The sequence below is a fragment of the Gekko japonicus genome, unplaced genomic scaffold (genome assembly GCF_001447785.1).
Source record: "Gekko japonicus isolate JY-2015 unplaced genomic scaffold, Gekko_japonicus_V1.1 scaffold1709, whole genome shotgun sequence".
Classification (NCBI taxonomy): Eukaryota; Metazoa; Chordata; class Lepidosauria; order Squamata; family Gekkonidae; genus Gekko; species Gekko japonicus.
This window is the reverse complement of record NW_015163654.1, coordinates 140,634-159,406: the sequence shown is the minus strand read 5'-3', so window position 1 is coordinate 159,406 and position 18,773 is coordinate 140,634. Positions and strand designations below refer to the sequence as shown.

General features: G+C 39.7%; 1 protein-coding gene across 1 annotated transcript in view; it reads right to left on the bottom strand.

Moving 5' to 3' along the window:
* Positions 1-16,512, bottom strand: part of POU1F1 (POU class 1 homeobox 1) — a 22,634-nt gene extending 6,122 nt beyond the window's left edge. The window contains exons 1-4 of the mRNA XM_015407696.1: positions 16,371-16,512; positions 11,620-11,697; positions 3,937-4,182; positions 1,276-1,440 (exon numbers count right to left, since the gene is read on the bottom strand). Coding sequence (XP_015263182.1) covers positions 1,276-1,440; positions 3,937-4,182; positions 11,620-11,697; positions 16,371-16,512 — 631 coding nt within the window. The remainder of the gene's footprint in view (positions 1-1,275; positions 1,441-3,936; positions 4,183-11,619; positions 11,698-16,370) is intronic.
* Positions 16,513-18,773: the final 2,261 nt, after the last annotated feature.

The following is an 18,773-nucleotide window of genomic DNA, read 5'->3' as shown; positions in this document are numbered from 1 at the left end:
CTTTGGCTCTGTGATCAGTCACTCAGAACCTGTCCCTATCCACTGGCTGCATTTCCTGAGTCTTGACTCCAACATTCTAAACAGTTTGCTGTTCCTCTCCCCCCCATAGCAGATGTTATTTGCATATGTGGCCTGATTGGCCTTTGCTTCAGAGCACAGAGGTCATTAGAGGCCTTTGCCTCTAACATTCTAAACAGTTTGCTGTTGCTGTTCTGAGGTAAAATGTGTTCTGAGGTACCCTTAGTGCCTGTTGGGAGAAACCATTGTTGCCAATCTCCAAGTGAGGGCTGAAGATCACTCAGAATTACAACTGTTTTCCAGATGGCAGAGATCAGTTCCCCTGGAGAAAATGGTGGACTCTGTGTCCTTATATCCTGCTGAGATGGCCCCTGTATGACAGCCAATATGACGTAGCAGTCAGGGCTTCAGAGCACGGTAGAGGCTGCAGGGGAGGGGGGGTGGAAAGCTGAAGAGTGAGTGGGAAATAAAGGTAGGTTGATAATTGGCTAGGAAGGAGATAGGGTTGCCAAGTCAAGCTGGGAAATTCCTGGAGATTTGAGGGATGGTGCCTGGAGAGGGTGAGGTTTCAGGAAGGGTGGGACCTCAGACAGGTACAATGCCATAGACTCCACCCTCCAAACCAGCCATTCCATCATGGGGAACCATTGTTGCCAATCTCCAGGTGAGAGCTGGAGATCACTCAAAATTACAACTGTTCTTCAGGTAGCAGAGATCAGTTCCTCTGGAGAAAATGGTGGACTTGGTGTCATACCCTGCTGAGGTCGCCACAGCAAATTGACACTGAGTGCCCAAGGCCGAGGCACTCTCCCAGAGCCTCTTTCTAGATCTCGTTGTATTTATTTCCACAACGGAGTAGTATATAACGGAGTAGTATAATAATCTGGGCTTTGTAATGGTTAGAATGCTAGATGAGGATCTAAGTGACTGCCACACAGCTTCCTAGATGAGCTTGGGTGAACCATTACAATATGCACAGCATCTGTAGTGGGATGATGAATTTCACAAATAATCTCTCCACAGGATAGCAGCCAGACGGAACCTGTGGTAATATTTATATGGTCCCAAAGTGCCCCTGTAGAAGTACCACTACTGTAAGCATTATGTCTATGAAGAGTTTACATTGCAGGGAGAGTTGCTGCATGGAGACATTTCTGATGCTCATGTACTTGTCACAAGTCTCTACTGCTCCATGGTAATCTATATACATGTCAACTACAAACTTCCTGTAAAAGATTGACTGGAATTTTGCTGTACCTCCTACTTGTTCGGCTTCCTCCAGCCACTTTGTCAGGATCGATTTTAGTTTGCAAGCATTCTTGAAGCTTAGCTGCAAGTTTTCAAAGCGACAAATAGTTGTTTGGCTGAATTCAGAGCCATGCACAGCAGCCAGAGCTTCTCCAACATTTGTTTGTGTATAACCTGCCAAAAGAAGACAAAACTACAAACTCATACCAAGGAAGTGATGGCCTTGCTTATGTCTAAGACACATTTCCACTGGTTTTTGCTCAAACCAAAGAGTTTGAAGCTCTTCTTTTCATTTCATATTACTAATCTGGTTCTATTTTTAACCACTGATAGCCAAAGGCACAGGAAAGAAATGATTCATATTCTTACTTCTTTACTCAGTGATCAAATTTGCTCATTTGTTATCCAAATTATTGCAACTGGCTAGCTCCTCACAAAGCTCCTGCAAATGAGCTCTTGCCCTTTCAGACCCAAGAAATGGCTTGTGCTGATGGCACCTTGCCTTGGAAAAAACATGATTAAAAGGTTTAAAATAAAGCAGAGTTTTGTTGTTGAAGAAATGAGCTGTTAATGGTCTGTGCATGAACAGAATATGACACCATGTGGAAACATGAAAAAGTCAAAGTGGCTGAAATCTGGAAAATCCTTGGTGCAAAAGCAAGGATGGGAAAAGCTTGGGAAAACTTTGGCCTTCATCCCTTCTGTTCGCTCCTCTTACTCTTCTTCCATGTGATAATATAATGAAAGATTTACACATCTGTGCACAAACCACAGTATATTTTTACTTCGAAACCACAAAAAAGAGAAGAAGAAGAGATTGGATTTATACCCCGCCCTTCACTACCCAAAGGAGTCTCAGAGCGGCTTACAGACTTCTTTCCCTTCCCCTCCCCACAACAGACACCCTGTGAGGTGGGTGGGGCCAAGAGAGGTCTGACACAAACTGCTCTTTCTCAAGGACAGCTCTTATCAGAACTACAGGTTGTTCTTTTCCTCATCAACCAGGACTCTAAACCCTATTTAATCCAGTCCTGGGTTATAGGGAGAGAGCAAACTGATGTGATGAATCCAGCAAAGAATTTCTGTGGACAGAAGGAATTTTCACTCACACAGCATGCTTTTCATTTCCCATTGCTGCCTAAAATGCCCCCTGCAATGCTGCTGTTGGAGGAATCCCCAGGAATAACTTAGGGGAGTTGGAGGTCTGAAGCAGGAGGGGAGAACTAGTAAAAATCTTTCCCTTTCCACCTGTGGAAATCTTCCATGGGATGCAAACCCGTCAAATAGAACATGACCCATGTATAGTTTATGGTTTGCAAACTGTGATTTGCCATGAGAATGAAGATCTTCAATTAGTTGGTCTTGAGTAAGGGGAACAGGGAAAGGAGGAGGCAGTGCACAAACCAAAGAGTTCCCTGGGGTGACAAATCATGGCTTGGCATTACATCTGAATGCTTTCTATGGCAGGATGTGCTATTAAATGCAAGTTCAGTGTAAAACTGCAAGCAATAAAAATAGTACTGCAAAAGTAGGTACAGCATCTATTAAAACATTTCGCTGAAGGATAATCAGGCTCCACGCCTACCAAAGAAAGCTAGTATAGTGCAATGAAGCATTAGATCTAAACCAAAGGTACCTGGTTCATATCTAATCTTAGCTAAGAGCTTACTTCAGGGGTCTCAGCTCCCAGTCTGTAATATGGTATTCCAATAACATAATATCTATGGGAATGTTGGTGTAGCAATTGCTCAGAGAATGTTTATGCAGCACTTAGAGTGACACAAACATATGTAGTGTTTGGGGACCTATCAGAATATGGACCATATCAATCCAAACAGGAGATTTACTCCTGTTTTAACAATATTCTCTCTAGCCATTAAGGTGTCCTTTTCCTGTGACTAGATCTGTAAAGATCAGAAAGGAAAGTTGCAAATTCTTTCCCAGTGTCAGCACTCCAGTGGAGGTGCAGCATTGAAAGGGAAAGAAATCATATGATCCTGACAACCCATTTGCTTGTAGCTTCCAAATACCCATTTACTCGTAGCTTCCATGGAGGAAGGCCATGGGGGTGGTTTGTTTCTGGGAGTCACTCCTCTCCATGAAGTAGATATGCACATATAATTACATATCAGTATAAGAAGTTGTCTTGTACTAAATCATACCATTAATCCACCTAACTCAGTTTTCTTTTTGTGACTCGTGGTGGTCTCACTGATATTACCTGAGGTCCTCTAGCTAATGATGCCAAGGATTGGATCCAGGACTCCCTGAATGCAAAGCATGTATTTTGCCAGTGAAGAATGCTTTCTCCCTGCCAACATGGCACTAGACTAGTAACATCTAAAGATCCTAAATTAAGGAACATTCTGAAATGTAGCCAGAGATTGTCAGACTTCTGTTGTACTCTGAGCCAAAAGGCTTAAGATGGCCGTTTAAATCATATGTTTTTCTTCACAGGGTCCCAGTTCATTTTGTCTTGACTGTATGAACTCTATAATTAAATCATAACAGACATTTTTCTTTAGTTCAGTTAGAAGACTGTTAGATTGAGTAAGGCTTATTAATATTTTTAACTCTAGTGAGTCAAGTAGAATATGAGGCATGTACAGTAAAATAAGCAAAATAAAGGTTTAAAAATATATCTCTCAAGTTGGAAGACGATTAACATACCGAGCTTAATTCTTCTCAGCTTGAACTCATTGGCAAATTTTTCCAGTTCTCTGATTTCAGGAGAGTCCATGTCTATTGGTTCATCAATTGACTTGTTTTTCTTGCGGAATTCCTGCTTAAAATCAGCAGTGGAAGGGTCCTCTCCAAGGATGGATGGATGCATGGGAGTAAAGCTGTGGCCTAGAGCACATGAACTGGCACTTAGAGTATGGTCAGGGAATTTATAAAGACAAGGGGTAAGGCCACCTGTGAGAAATCAAAAAAAAAAGGGCCATAGATAGTGGACTGTTCTTTTCTAGACAAATTATAATTTAGAACTTGTGGTTTATAACATGCCATACAGAGACCTACCATTGAGTAGGGCCACATCTTAGAGACAAAGCACATGCTTTGCATGCAGAAGATCCCAGGGTTCAGTCCTTGGTATGTCTGGTTAGAAATGACTGGAGGCCCTGGAGAACTGTTGCCAGTCAGAGCAGACAGTACTGACCTCAAAAAGCCAATGGTCAGAGTAAATGTAAGGCTGTTTCATGTGTTTAGACTGACCTTCCTCTGTGTTAAATAGGATAGAGTGGAGGTTTTACCACTACTGTAAATTACTCAGCACAATACAGATTCTGGAAATTTGTTCTGACCAAAATGAAAGCCAGCTTTCCCTTGTTTTTATCGAGATTAGGGTAGTAATTTTTTTACAGATTGTTCCAGTGGAACTTGTGAGTCACAACCTCTCTTCCATGGAAAATCTCAGCTGTGGTAAATTTAGAGCGTAAAAAAATGGAAACAAAGTTAAATATTCTAATTATTCAGACTAGTGCTTGTTTTCATATGAGTAAACTTGAATAATTTCTATCAAGACAGAAATAGGCTGAAATGTTAATTTCAACTCCATGGCAAGCAATTCAGCCGTCATGAAGTCCTCCTAATCTTAAAGATTTGGATAAATACTATTTAGCATAACTTCAGTTAATCAGATTCTTTTATCTAACATCATTTATGGTTTCTCCATACATAACACAGGTTGTTGTCTCAATGGTGGTGAGAATGGAACAATGTAAGAAGAGAATAAAAACAGAAAGGGTGAATACTAAGGGTCCAACCACCATTTTATTGTAATCTCAGTATGTACTGCAATTAAATTGATTCTCCAAGACTAAAAGGCAAATTTTATTGCTGTATAATAGTCAGTGTGTTATTATAGCTTTGCTGTGTTTGATTATTTTTTTCTTTGTGTTCCTTGAGGAGTTGTTTTAAGACGGATTAGTCATTTGAATTTTATTATTGCTGGTCTAAGTTTGTTGTATAAGCTTTTATTGTTGCTATTTACTTTAACCGCTATTTTGATTTTGCAGTTTGTCTTTAATATGACTATAAGCTATCTCAGCCTTTTTCTAGAAAGGCAGCAGGAAAAAAACCCTAAATAAAACACACATACACACAGAGAGATATTTAAAAAGCTGCATTGTATGGTCTTCGGGGACTATCTAAGCAAGTCCAGTTAATTATTTAATTATTTTTAAGACCTTTGTAAAGTCTAAATTGATTGTCCAAGACCAATAGGCAAATTTTATCACTGTATAATGCTCAGTTCACTCTATTGAACTCAAAGGTGTTCAGAACAGCTGGGATTGTGCCAAAGGTAAGCTGTATGTGATCAGTCCAGCTCACTAGAACAATACTCACTAGATCCATGTGAGTATTCTCCTCATATGAGCAGCATAACACTAGAAAAGCAAATGTATGCAAATAATCTTCTGTGAATACCAAAAATCATGACTTTCAAAAAAGACAAGAAAAGTTTCACACAAACAGTGGCATACCTAGCCTATTTGGCGCTTGGGGGAGATAATATTTTAACACCCCCTCTATTTTTCCCATAAAGTCACAGCTGACTTATGGCAACCCTGTAGGGTTTTCAATGCAAGAGGCGTTCTGAGGTGGTTTGTCATTCCCTGCCTCTATGTCAGCCCTGCTTAGCTTCTGAGATCAGGCTAGGCTGGAGCTATCCAGGTCAGGGCCCCTCCTCTATACAAGAAAATTATTTTCACTAATAATCATGAAGTAAAACAAATAATAATTAGCTCCCCGCTCCCAGTCTTTGCCGCCCCCCTGAAAATTATCTATCTACAGGGCTACACTAAGACCCAAAGAAGTTGCCCCATCTTCCATTGTTTTAAAGGACTAAAGTCAAACCAGAGAATCTTTGCAGTAGAGACAGAACGTGGGGGGCATTTTTGCAAGCCCAGCAGAACTAGTGCAATGAACAGTGCCCAGCAAACTCATTGCCACTGTAACAATGCCAGCTGATGTCAAGCACAGAATCAGAGTCCAAGCAAGGGAGGGGGGATTGGAGGCCCAGCAGAACCAGTGCAATGTACAGTCCCCAGCAAATCCAGTGCCTTCAATTCATAATATTAAAAAAAAGGTCTGCCACTATACTGCTCTTAAATACATTCTGTCACCAAGCAGGATAGGAATGAGAAGGTCTTGAGACCAAGAAGTGAAAATAAAAGGGGGGGGGATGCAGAAAAATTAGGTGAAGGGAGACAGAAATGAATGAGAAATGACATGAAGGCTGGCAATTTTTACAGTAGGAGTTGTACAACAGTGGAATCAGCTGCCTATGGAGGTGGTGAGCTCTCCCTCATTGGCAGTCTTTAGGCAGCAGCTGGACAAACACTTGTCAGGGATGCTCTAGGTTGATCCTGCATTGAGCAGGGGGGTTGGACTAGATGGCCTGTATAATGGCCCCCCTCCAACTCTGTGGTTCTATGATTCTATGAGAAACGTATGGAAAAGAGGGAAATAAGTTATGAGATGGAAAGGTTGTTTAATCTTGCTGCAACACCCTAACTACTGCTTAGCAAGATCTGGCTGAGCTGGGTACAAACAAACAAAGAAAGAAAGGCTAGACTATTGGAGAAAATGACTTGAAGGCTGGCAATTACTGTGGCAGCTATCAGGGTGCTGGCTTGGTCGTATATAATCTGATAAACTAGGGTTACCTGATATCCTCTTTCTAGAGGACATATCCTCTCTTTTTTTGTGTGTGTGTCCATCATCTTTTGGACTTTAAAAAAAACCTGATGAAAATGTCCTCTTTTGTGGGTGGAAGGTTAGGAATATTCCGGGTTAGTAGCAATTATCACAGTTTAAATAGTAAGAGTATTTAAAATGAGATTTGTCATAGTGATCACTTGTTTAAAGTAGTAATTTGAGAAATGTGTCCTCTTTTTTGCTTTTCAAAATATGGTAACCCTAGTTAAGCAAGTTTGCATCAGTCTTGGATAAAGGGAAGTCTGGCCAATTCTAGGCCTTTTCCGCATTAGACCTTAAATCCTGGTTCAACACTGTCCCCGGACTTACATTCTAAACTACACTCGAGTTCACCCCCTGTAATTATCTCGGGGTATTTTTTGTTTCCACATTACATTGAGGTCACCCTGGTTTCGCCCCACACTTGTCCCGGGATAAATGGATGCTGTTATAACCAAGGATAAATGCAAGGTATTGTGTTGCGAGTTGAACTCTGATAAAACCAGGGACGAGATCCAAGCGCAGAAAGGACCCTAGAGTACTTTTTGTTATGTTCAGATTTCCCTGTGCCCCTAGTGGCTGCTGCCAGAACTGCATTTTTAAAATAAAAGGAAACACTTTTGGCTGAACGCAGCATGATGCTGGCTTCAAGGGCCCTTTTTCAAGGGCCTTCCTCAAGCTGCACCCAGGGTGGAGTGCACCTCTACCCCACCCTTGGTAAGCCACTACACACAAGTATGTTTCTTCTGATATCCCATGCAAGTAGACTGCTCATGTGAGCATTTATTTACTGGCAACTAGATCCTCAGTTCTACTGAAATCAACATGGATAGTGTCATTCATTTCTACAAGACCTTCTCTTGATTGCACTTCTTGTCTTTTTCTTTCTGACTTTTGTTACTTAGTAAATCCTTCCGAATACAAGTGGTATGCCCATCTGTTTCATATGTCTAGGTTTAAATCCCCGGCATCTCCAGTTAAAACCATCAGGTAGTAATGTGAAAGATCTCTATGCCTGAGACTTTGGAGACCCATTGCCAGAGTAAGAAATACTGACACTTCATGTATGCCTTGGGGAGCCTATTTGGGTGGAAAGGCGGAATAAAAATGTTTTAAAAATAAATAAAACTTAAATGTGTTCACCAGCTCTGCTTTCCTTAATTTGGTTTTACTGGAAACTTTAAGTGTTTGAAAAGTTTATATTTTATAGAAGATTTTTTCCAAGATTTTTTAACAATAGTCACAAACATAAGTATATCAATTTATTGGCATTTCTCTGTGCTGACTTCGCATAAAGAACAGCCCGAGCTCTCTCATCATCTTGCTCTGTTCTGCAGATAGTCAAAGGACCCCAAACTGAATGCAAAACATACGGCACATGCTTCGCACATGAAGTACTTTTTAAAATGTAAAATTTCATTATTATTTTTTTTGCACAAAAAAAGATTGCACAAAAATGGGTGAACTTGCCTTGTAAGCTACCAACTCCATTCACGACATTGGGATGAGGCATGGTGCAGGTCTGCAAAATGCGACTTTGAGAGAGACTAGCTGCTAACATGTCAGAAGCTGCAGGCTTGATGCCTATTGACACAAACAAACAAACATCCAAGAAGAGACTGCAAGGCTGTCTTGAGCTCTTTCCAGGAGAAAGGTATGACAGTAGGTTTTTAAAACAAATAATTATCAATATGTATATAAATAGATCGTATCTATTCTTTGGAAAATAAATAGATAAGAACCACCAACCAGGAATGATTTGCACCTAAATACTTCTGAAATGGCACATTTAAATTTCTCCAAGGATTTTGGCAATTCCAAATTGGAACTGATGCATTAGGATTTTTTAAAAGAAAACTTGTACAGAATACTGGGCACAAGCACTTTGCCACCGCTTCAGTTTGTTCATGCCTAGTCCAATACATTATCATCATGCATATGTGCATTGATAAAACACTGCAAAAAAGCATTTGCAATGTGATTGTGTCATTACATATGATTGTGTGATAATCAAGATTATTTGGATGCAGTGTTTTACTGATGTTGATATTCATGTGTGTGCAATGTCAAAAATCAAAATAAAACGAATTTGAAATGACATTATGTATAGTTGTATCAGGATGCTTTTTTGTGTAGTACTTTGCCAATATGCATGTTTACATCAGTGAAATATTGTACAATATAATTGGCCCTTTCTTACATGCCCAGGGAAATGCTGACCCCACTTTGGGGTCAGGAAGCAATTTTCCTCTGGGCCAGTTTGGCCGGGAATCCTGCAGGGTTTTTCTCATCTTCTGGGCAGGGAAAAGGGATCACTGGAGGTGGGGGGGGAGGTATTTGTGAATTTACTGCATTGTGCAGGGGGTTGGACTAGATGCCCCTGGAGGTCCCTTCCAACCTACCACATTTTTTTTAGTCTTTAAGGTGCTACTGGACTCTTGCTCATTTGTATTACCACATCAAATACATAATCAGATTGGCTATATGGCACTCAAATCCAGTTCAGAGTAAGAGCAATGATTCCTTCCCATGCTTTGAATGTGCAAACATTTTCAATAGTACGCAGCCCAAAAATTAGCAAGAGTGCTCTTTTCACATTGGCGGTGCTGGTTGATGATGGTTGCAACAAATAAGGGGATGAAGAAAAATGGGGCTACACCCAGCAATGTGCCAGCAGAAATAAAAGGAAACATTGCCAGGTGATATGTGATACAAAGTCTTTACACATTTTGTCATGCAGGCTTCATCAGGGGGATCAGATAATTCACCTAGACCTGTCCAAAGCAATTAATTCTCCTCAATATCAAAACACATAGGGGCTTTGTATGATAAAAATCAGTCACTTATCACCTGGCAATTTTTCCCTTTTGTTCTGTAGGTTGCAAAAAATATCATCTTTCCATTTTAATTCAATATGTTACAAAGCTTTTCTTGAAAATGTTTGTGCTGTGTTCCATTGAGGTCCACTTTATGATGCATGGAAGTGCCCTAGGCCAGTATTGAATTTCCAGTAAAAGAGGTCCCAAAGGCAGAGGCCATGTCTCATACATGAAAGCTTCCTGCATCCAGGAGATCTCCAAGAGTTGTTAGAAAGTACATGATATAGCAGCCTTACTGAAGCTAAGGAGGTGGTCTAACTCTGTACCCGTATTGGAGATACTGAGTTCCAACGTGGAACTCAAGGTGGGATACAGTTGAAAGAAAAAGATCTGTGAATCAGTAAGCAGAAGTCTGCTCTGGCATACAGAGCACCACCCATGCGGGATTGAATGAATGTTGTAGATATGCCTTTAGTCATTGCCAAAAAGTCTCTGTCTGAATATCTCCAAAGCTACAGTAACCTTTAGCCACCCTATGGAGGACAAAACTCTCAGCTAGGGTACAGGAACTGGAGAGCTATTCTTACAATAAGAAAAATATGGTAATAAGAAAAAAATGAGTCAGGGCTGACTATATTCTCTGTGTGTGTGTGTGTTAGGTGTTGTCAAGTTGCTTCTAACTTCTGGTGACTCTATGAATTAATGACCTCCAAAACGTCCTGTTGTTGCTCAGGCCTTGCTCAGGTCTTGCAAACTGAGGGTCATAGCTTCCTCTATAGAGTCAATCCATCTCATGTTGGCTCTTCCTCTTTTCCTGCTGCTTTCAACTTTTCTTAGCATTATTAGCTTCTCCAGTGACTCTTGTGTTCTCACAGTATGACCAAAGTACGATAGCCTCAGTTTAGCAACATATTCTGGGCTGAACTGAAATTTTCTCTGGACCTTGTTTTTAAAAGAAATAGTATTACTCTAATGTTATCCTATCATATTGCAATGTAAACTTAAATTATTGCCAACTGCATCTATTTGACATAAATTCCAAATCTCATTGCTTGGCTGGGAGTAGAATGGACACATCTAGATACTCCTCTCTATCTAGCTTAGCTCCAGATGAGGCCCACCCCCCAGAAACATTGTACTTGGATTTTAATATCCTTTAAAAAAAACCTTAGTTGACAACTTTGGTTGAAAAGTGGAATGTTACTAATAAATAAAACCTTCGGTTGGTGGAAACCAGCTGCTTGACAGAAAAAGTAGGAATCATGAATATGAAGTTGGAGTAACTTGGTCTGCTTTGAACATACTGGAAATATTGCCAATATGTGCAGACCCAAAACTCAATGGCTACATATTTTACCCAGAAAACAAAACACTGTATAACCTGAAAAACTGACAGCATGTAGATTTGTGACATTGTAGAATATATATGACTTTTAGGTAACACTGGCTGATCTTCACATATTACATCTAGAGCCTCTTTCTCTAGTCTGCATGTTTAAAGAGGGAATCTGCTGTTTCCTCAGGCAGCCCTGCACCTTGACTTGAAAGTCTTTTCTGATAGCTAGTAACATATTCACAGCCATAATAAAGTATCTGTCAAACCATTAGCATTGTGTCACATCTACACATAGGCTTGGCCATAGTAATGAAGAGTAATTCCAACTAGTATGAGTCATAGATGTTCCAAGGAAGTTTGGAATAGGTTCCAGAACTGAGGTCAGCTACAGATGAAGTCAAATATGTGATTTAGGAAGAGTCCTTTGTTTCCAGATTGAGAGTAAAATCTTATAGATCCATTTTGTAAAAAAAAAATTAAGAAAGAATTTCTTACCTGCCATCACCCCATATGTAGCCTGCTGGTTTCCATAATGACAAGAAGGGACAGAATAATGCAGACCTGATAGAGTGGCTCCCAAAGTTGCCATGGCAAAGCATATGTGGGAACATTAAAGAGTTGGGATCAAAAACAAAACAGATGAGACTGGTAAGAAAATTCAAGATGCATCCTTTCAGTCAGAAGTTAGGGTATTATCATGACATTTTGGATCTGTCTCAGTCAAGCCACCAGAAAGCCAGTTCTCATAGTCAGGCATATGGTAAAACAGCAATCCAAATGTATGGCTATACATGCAGGTTTTAAATCAGATCAAATTTAGCAGTCAAGACAAAAGAAATCTGTGGTTGAGAAGAAACACAAGAAGTCTGATCTGGATATATAGTGAAGAAATCAGACAAACACTTTTTTAAATTTTGAACTCTGAATGTATCCATTCATCCCCCATTCTTATATATCATGTCAGATGGCCCCACATGGCTTCCACAGTAAAGTACACAATGTAGATTATAATTATTTTTCACTTGAATATACAGCATATGATAGGTCTTCGATTTTCATAAGGAGACAGCAATCCGATGTTGTATCAACCCCATACTCAAAACCATAAATGGTCACATACAGAATGTACACAGAAACCTCTTTCAGACATGAGCAGTCATTTTTCCAACTAAATGTGTGTAGTAGATAATTGTTGAGTGTACTAACAAAAGCACGGAGAGAGAACTGGGATTGTTATCTGCCGTCTCTACCAATGACTTCCATGCATTCAAGATCCCATGTTCATAGGGGCTAATGCACACTCACCCAAACATGTGAAGGTTCTAATACACAATCAACCCTCTTGAAAAAAAAATGTGGGAAAATGGATCGTGCAAACTGTGTGCTTTTTAACTGAAAGTATATAAATGGTTAGGGTTGCAGTTCTGAATCCCTTCTCTCTCTCACGCTTAAAATATTTATTATTTAGGAAATTTGTACATGACATCTCCAGACGTACTCCAGGAAGCTAACAACTAAACAAGTCAACAAAGCAAAGTCAATAAAACAAGTCAGTAAAACAAATTATGCAATAAAACAAGTCAAGCCAGTAGAACACATAAATAAAAAACAATAAAACATGGCAATAAAAACAAGTCAAGCCAATTTTTAAAAAAGGTTAGTCTTAGTTGCATCCCATTTTATTCAGCCAGAGATATCAACTTTGTTCCATGTATCATTCTTACTTTAACCTAGAGTTATTTAATGCATATGTGCACATCTTAAGGAAAACATGATCAGATCACAGAACAATCATTGTTTGGGAAACTTCAGAATTCAGAGCTACAATACAATTCTGGGATCCCAGATATGAATACATGTTAAATCACCAAACAGCTAAATTCTCACAGTACTAGTAAAAGAAATGACACACAAGAGGGGGGAAAATTGACACAAAGGAATAGCAGCTTGGCGCCACCAGAGTGTTTCTGTGGACAGAAGGGTTTTTGCCTGTGATTCATAATGTTCTGTTCCTCTCCCCGTTGCAGCTCAAAATGCCCCTCACACAGTGCTCCTGGGAGACAGGGGATCTTCAGGAGTAGCAAGGAACATTTGGACCTGCAGCAGGAGAGGGGAGATGTGAAACCTGCATACCACTGTTCAAATCCTTCCATGCATGGAAACAGTTTGGTAGATCCAAGCCAGCCACTACAGTTTTTCATTCTTTCAGTCTTGTTTTAAAATAAATACAAATCTTGAAAGTATTCTATTTCACATTTAATTAATAACTCAGCACTTGTTGCTTCAATTTTCTGGAGTTCATACATTGGGGTCTACCATACTGCTTAAAGGTCAATGGTCTTGGAAGCATAAAGGTTGGTGTGTTGGTCTGAAGCAATAGAACAAAATTAAAATCCAGTGGCACCTTTAAGACCAACAAAGTTTTATTCAAGGTGTGAGGTTGATGCAGTTCCATTTCATGCGGCTTGAATAATAAAATTCACACCTTGAATAAAACTTTGTTGGTCTTAAAGGTGCCACTGAACTCTATATTTGGTCTTGGAAGCAGTTAGAGTTCACTATAAAATAATATACTTTCCTTGTAATCTACCTTATCACCTGTCCTGATATGTCTCTGAAATTAAAATGACACATTATACTCATACAAAACTTTACAGAATCTGTAAAGAGAGTTGCAGTTTTTCATCACTGACTTTCATGTATCCCTAATGTAATCATTTGAGGAAAACAGAAGGCAGAAGAAACTAACAGGATCCTACAGTCTATTTCTGCTGGTGCAATGACACATCACAAAGAAGAAGGGGGACAGTTTTCACCTTTTCTTTTCCACTGCAGACGCCAATATAATGCTCAGGGTTATTATTGGGGGTTTGGAAAGTTCTTATTTTCTTGTGGGAAACAAAGGGCTACAGTAGGAGGAGTCAGCTTCACAAGCAGATCATAGGATCCAACCATAGTAAAATTTTCTGTCAGTGAGTGAGATGTTATTTGGTCACGTCTTGTCATGGATTACTCATAGAGATCCAAATTCTGCAGTGCTTCAAATAAAAACAGCTAAGATGGCATGAGTTTTGCTGTCCTTTGATCTTCATGGAAAGAAAGTTTTGTTAGTTAACCATCCTGCCTTATTTTGAAAACTTATTCTAAAAAGTCTTGATTCTGTGACAGATTGTATACAGTCCTGCAGACATGTGGAAATGTGAGTTGAGCAGACAGTGCTTAATAGGAGTTGATATTTCCCCCTACTACTGAAGGTATCTCCAGAAAGCCTTTGTAGTGATACATTGTGGCATGATACACTAACACATTAGGACTCCAAGCATGCAATGAAGCATCTGCGTGAGCACCACCAGACCAAATTCATTCAGCTCATATTTTGGTCATCATTGAGAATGGTGTGATTTAACATTTGAAAAAAAAAGACTGCAAAAACGGGGCACCTTTTATCATGGAGTTTAAAAAAAAATGGATCCCTTGAACAAGGAGGAAAGCAGTAGGATAAAACCCTCTTTTTTGTGTTAGTTAATTGATTCAAAATGAAGGGAGACATAGGAACTTTACCAGCATTTTTAAAACTCTTTGTAAAATACCATCTCCCTGCCTGTTGTCATTTTGTCCCAATGTACATGAACTTATCTGCTAGCTGGTGGTGTATCTGATGATATGGTTTTCTGTTCCTAAATAGTACACCGCCATAAATATATCTGACTTTCACTCAAACGTGTTTGAGATACAACCTTATTCCATTAGAAAGTAATGGATTAGGAGAAAATGAAAGTCTACTTATAATTACAAATGGTCATTCTTATTCTTAATAATAATTCCATTTTAGCATCCTGATCATAAACTCTTTTGCTTTGAAGTAGATTTCAGTGGAAGTCCTTTCTATATATGTGGCACAGAAACACAATCCAAATGTTACAACGCTATAGTTCACATTTCTTACTGTAGCTATTCAATGCAATATAATAATGTGGACCTGCACATGGACTGCCTCTGGTGTTAGCAGGAGAAAATAGCATAAAGGCTATAATTTTTAAAAAGTAAATACAGACCAGTATTTTCTTCCAGAAAAAAATCAGTATGTTTACATATTTCTTTCCCAAAGTATTGGTTATACATCCTGAAGATTTCAAACATTATATAATTATTAATATTTCCCATTTTATTTCAGTCTGAAGTGCCTGATCCAGATTGTCGCTTTAACTCATACTCACAAGAAGTCTGCTACTTAGAGAATGTCAACAGGAAACCTCTTATGTGCCATGGCAGACAGGCCTTTGCTGATGAAGGGCTTCTGTCTCATGCCCTGAAACTTCTTCTTTTCCTCATCCTTTTCCATTTTGCTTTTTTGTTTGTATTGAACATCTAGATGAAAGCTGGCATACTATTTTGGGATATTTTGTTTTGTACTGTTTTTGGAATTTTTAATGGTGCAACACAGCTATCTTTGAAACATACTGATAATTTTTTATTAGTTTTTTGTCCCTAATTAACATCTTCCTCTTTCAGAATTTCAGCAATTGTTGCTTTCAGCTTGTATTTTGTCTTTGACATAGTAAAATAAAATGAAGATAATATTCTATTCTATTCTATTTGCTGTGGCTTGCATTTGTTTGAATGCAGAGACATTGATGAAGCTATATACTAGTTAACCATAAGGAATATTTCATGGCACTTAGAACAAGTTGATGGTTTTGGTCAACCAAAACTGAAATAAAATAACTAGCCACTGAAATCAAAGGAAATTGATCTATGAGGAAAATTGTTCAGGCTTGGAGTGCTTTGCAGCTTGGCATATGTTTACATTCTTGACATCTCGACTTCATAAAACAGCATAAAATTGCTTCTGTGGCATTTTTTGCACAAAAAATAAGAAACCAGATTTATACTGGATTTTAAGTGGACCCATTAGTGTTAATCATTCAAAAAATCAGCAGAATGTGATTAATCAATAGTAACATTTTAACAGAAAGCATATGTGGCAATGAAAACTCTAAAACATTTACATTGTATACATAATTACAAATGTAGCATTGTCATTTTTAGTTTCTCCTTGAATCTTTTAGTTATATAATTATGATAATCTTGCATTCAAATTGTCTGCAGTATCCTAAAGAGCTTTTTAAAGTTTTTTTCCCCTGCATATCCTTTTTTCTTAAAGCACTTGCTTAGCATGTGAAAAATGCGGAGGTAGTAAAATAGAACATAGAAAAGAACAGAATTGTTATTATAATAAAAAGTACCTGTAGATACCACATTAGTGGCATGATTGGAGACGGGTAAACACTCTGCAGCACTATGGTGCATTATCAGAGGCAGAGTGGGAGACGACTCAGCATTCAAAGGGATGAAAGTGTCAGTGGAAGGAAAGGCTTGACAACTCATTCCCACCAAAAAGGAGAAATAAAGAGATGTTTTGCCTTGCTTTTCTTCCAAGCTTATCTTATGCAGTTCAGTAAAGTTCAATTTCTATTGCAACTCTTTCACTTGCATATATACATGACCCAAACTACGATGCCCAGGGTGGTCGTGTGCAGGTATTTATACCATGTGGAAATCTTTTGATCCATTTTAATGAGCTTTGCTCAGCTGTATGGCTAGATCATTCTGGAACCTCCTCCCTTCCCACCCAAACACAATAGACACCAAATTAATGAGCGGAAACCAGAGACACAATTTTGCAGATTCTATAAAGCTAGCTTTTGTGTAGTAACAACATTGGATAGGTAGCTGGAAGCAGTTCTTTTATCCCAATTTCTGCTCACAAGATAGTTGTAGAAAGCTAGAGTTATTTATCTGTAGTAACACCTGTCCAAAAAAGAAGGGGGCAGAAGGCCTCCACAGGGATTTTTTTTCTAGACAAGGTAACTGGCTGAAAAACTAACATCTTTAAATTAAAAAATATGCAAGAAAATTAGCACAAAAACTGTATGGATGTGATCTGATTTTTTAAATATTAAGGGAAAATGAGATTCAGAAATAAATATTGAGGCTTTATATAAATGTCACAAACACAATAGAGTTTGCTTGTGATAAGCACAAAGCCAATTTATTTGTGGTATGGACAATTTGCTTCTTCTTTTGCCATTCCTCCTTCCCTTAGGGAGCCTTTGGGCTAATTCTGATTCATTGTGGCATCAACATGTGGGCACTTTTAACAAAATGGGGTTAGTTTCTTTCCCAGCCACTGGGATTTCAAACCATGGCGTAATGCCTCTTAGAATCTTGGTTACCAAAAAATAAACAATGCCAATTACTTAAAGTACCCACACTTCGACATCATGACTAACCTAATCCAGGAATCTTCAACACACAATCATAGAAGAGAGGGGGGAAGAGACAAAGAACATGAGATTTCCTCTTCCCCTCCAAAAAAGGTTCACACTTATCACAAATTCCACTTTGTTTCTGATGTCTCAATAGAGTTTCACTGATTATATACACACACATACATACAAGTGGAGACCCGCAAGAAACTTGTGGGATGGTTATCATTTGTCACACCTTTGCTTCCTCTCCTAACCCCCTACCTCTCTCACACTATTTCTCCCCTCTTCCCCCCTTTTCTTACTCTCTATTTCTCCTCCATGCATGTGACTTCCTCTCTGACCTGTCATCTTTCTGTTTTTCTGCCTCCCCACTTAATCACTGTTTCTCTCTCTTTCTGCCCCTACCCCATAATTCTTTCTTTCTGCCCCCATCACTCTCCCAGTCTCCTGCCTGCTTCCTCCCCCACTCCGCAGAGCAGCAGCAGTGGTGGCAGTGCTCCTAACCACCCACTGGCAGCAGTCTGGGAATCACAACGGATCTCCCAGCTACAGAGATCAATTCACCTTAGGCTGCCAGCTCCAGGTTGGGAAATTCCTGGAGAGTTGGGGGTGGAGCCTTGGGACAGTGAGGCTTGGGGTGGCAAGCAGCCTCAGCAGGGTATGATGCCATAGACTCAACCCTCCAAAACAGCCATTTTATCCAGGGGAACTGATCTCTGTCACCTGGACAACAGTTGTAATTCTGGGTGATCTCCAGTCCTCACCTGGAGGCTGGCAATGGTGGTTCTTGTGGAGGAAATGGCTGGAGGGTGGAGTCTATGACATTACACCAGTCCAAAGTTCCTCCCCTCCTGAAATCTTACCCTTAAACCTCCACCCCTTAAATGTCCAAGAATTTCCCAACCTGGAGTTGGCAACCCTATTTCCTTCCCACCCAACAGCCAACATACCTTTATCTGCCTCTCTGTCTTCTGCTTTCCATCTCTACCCCCCAGCATCTACCTAGGAAAATTACAGTCTTTCTCTGCAGTGGGGACCAAAGCAGCTCTCATTATTCCCTCCTCCTTTTTATCTGCACAACAACCCTGTGAGGTTGGTTAGGCTGAAATATGTGACTGGTCCAAAATCACACAGTCAGCTTCCACTGCAAGATGGGGATCTGAACCTGGGTCTTGCAGACCCTACTTTGAAGCTCTAAGTGCTGCACCTCACTGGCTTTCATAGGGTGGCTGCTGATGAACAGTAGCAAGCAGCCGAGGCTAGGTGAGTCATGCAAATCAGGGGGGACCTGGCAACCCTAGACTACTGCCAGGCCTAGAGTTGCCAACCTCCAAATGGGACCTGGAGACCCCCCAGAATTACAACTGGACTCTAGAC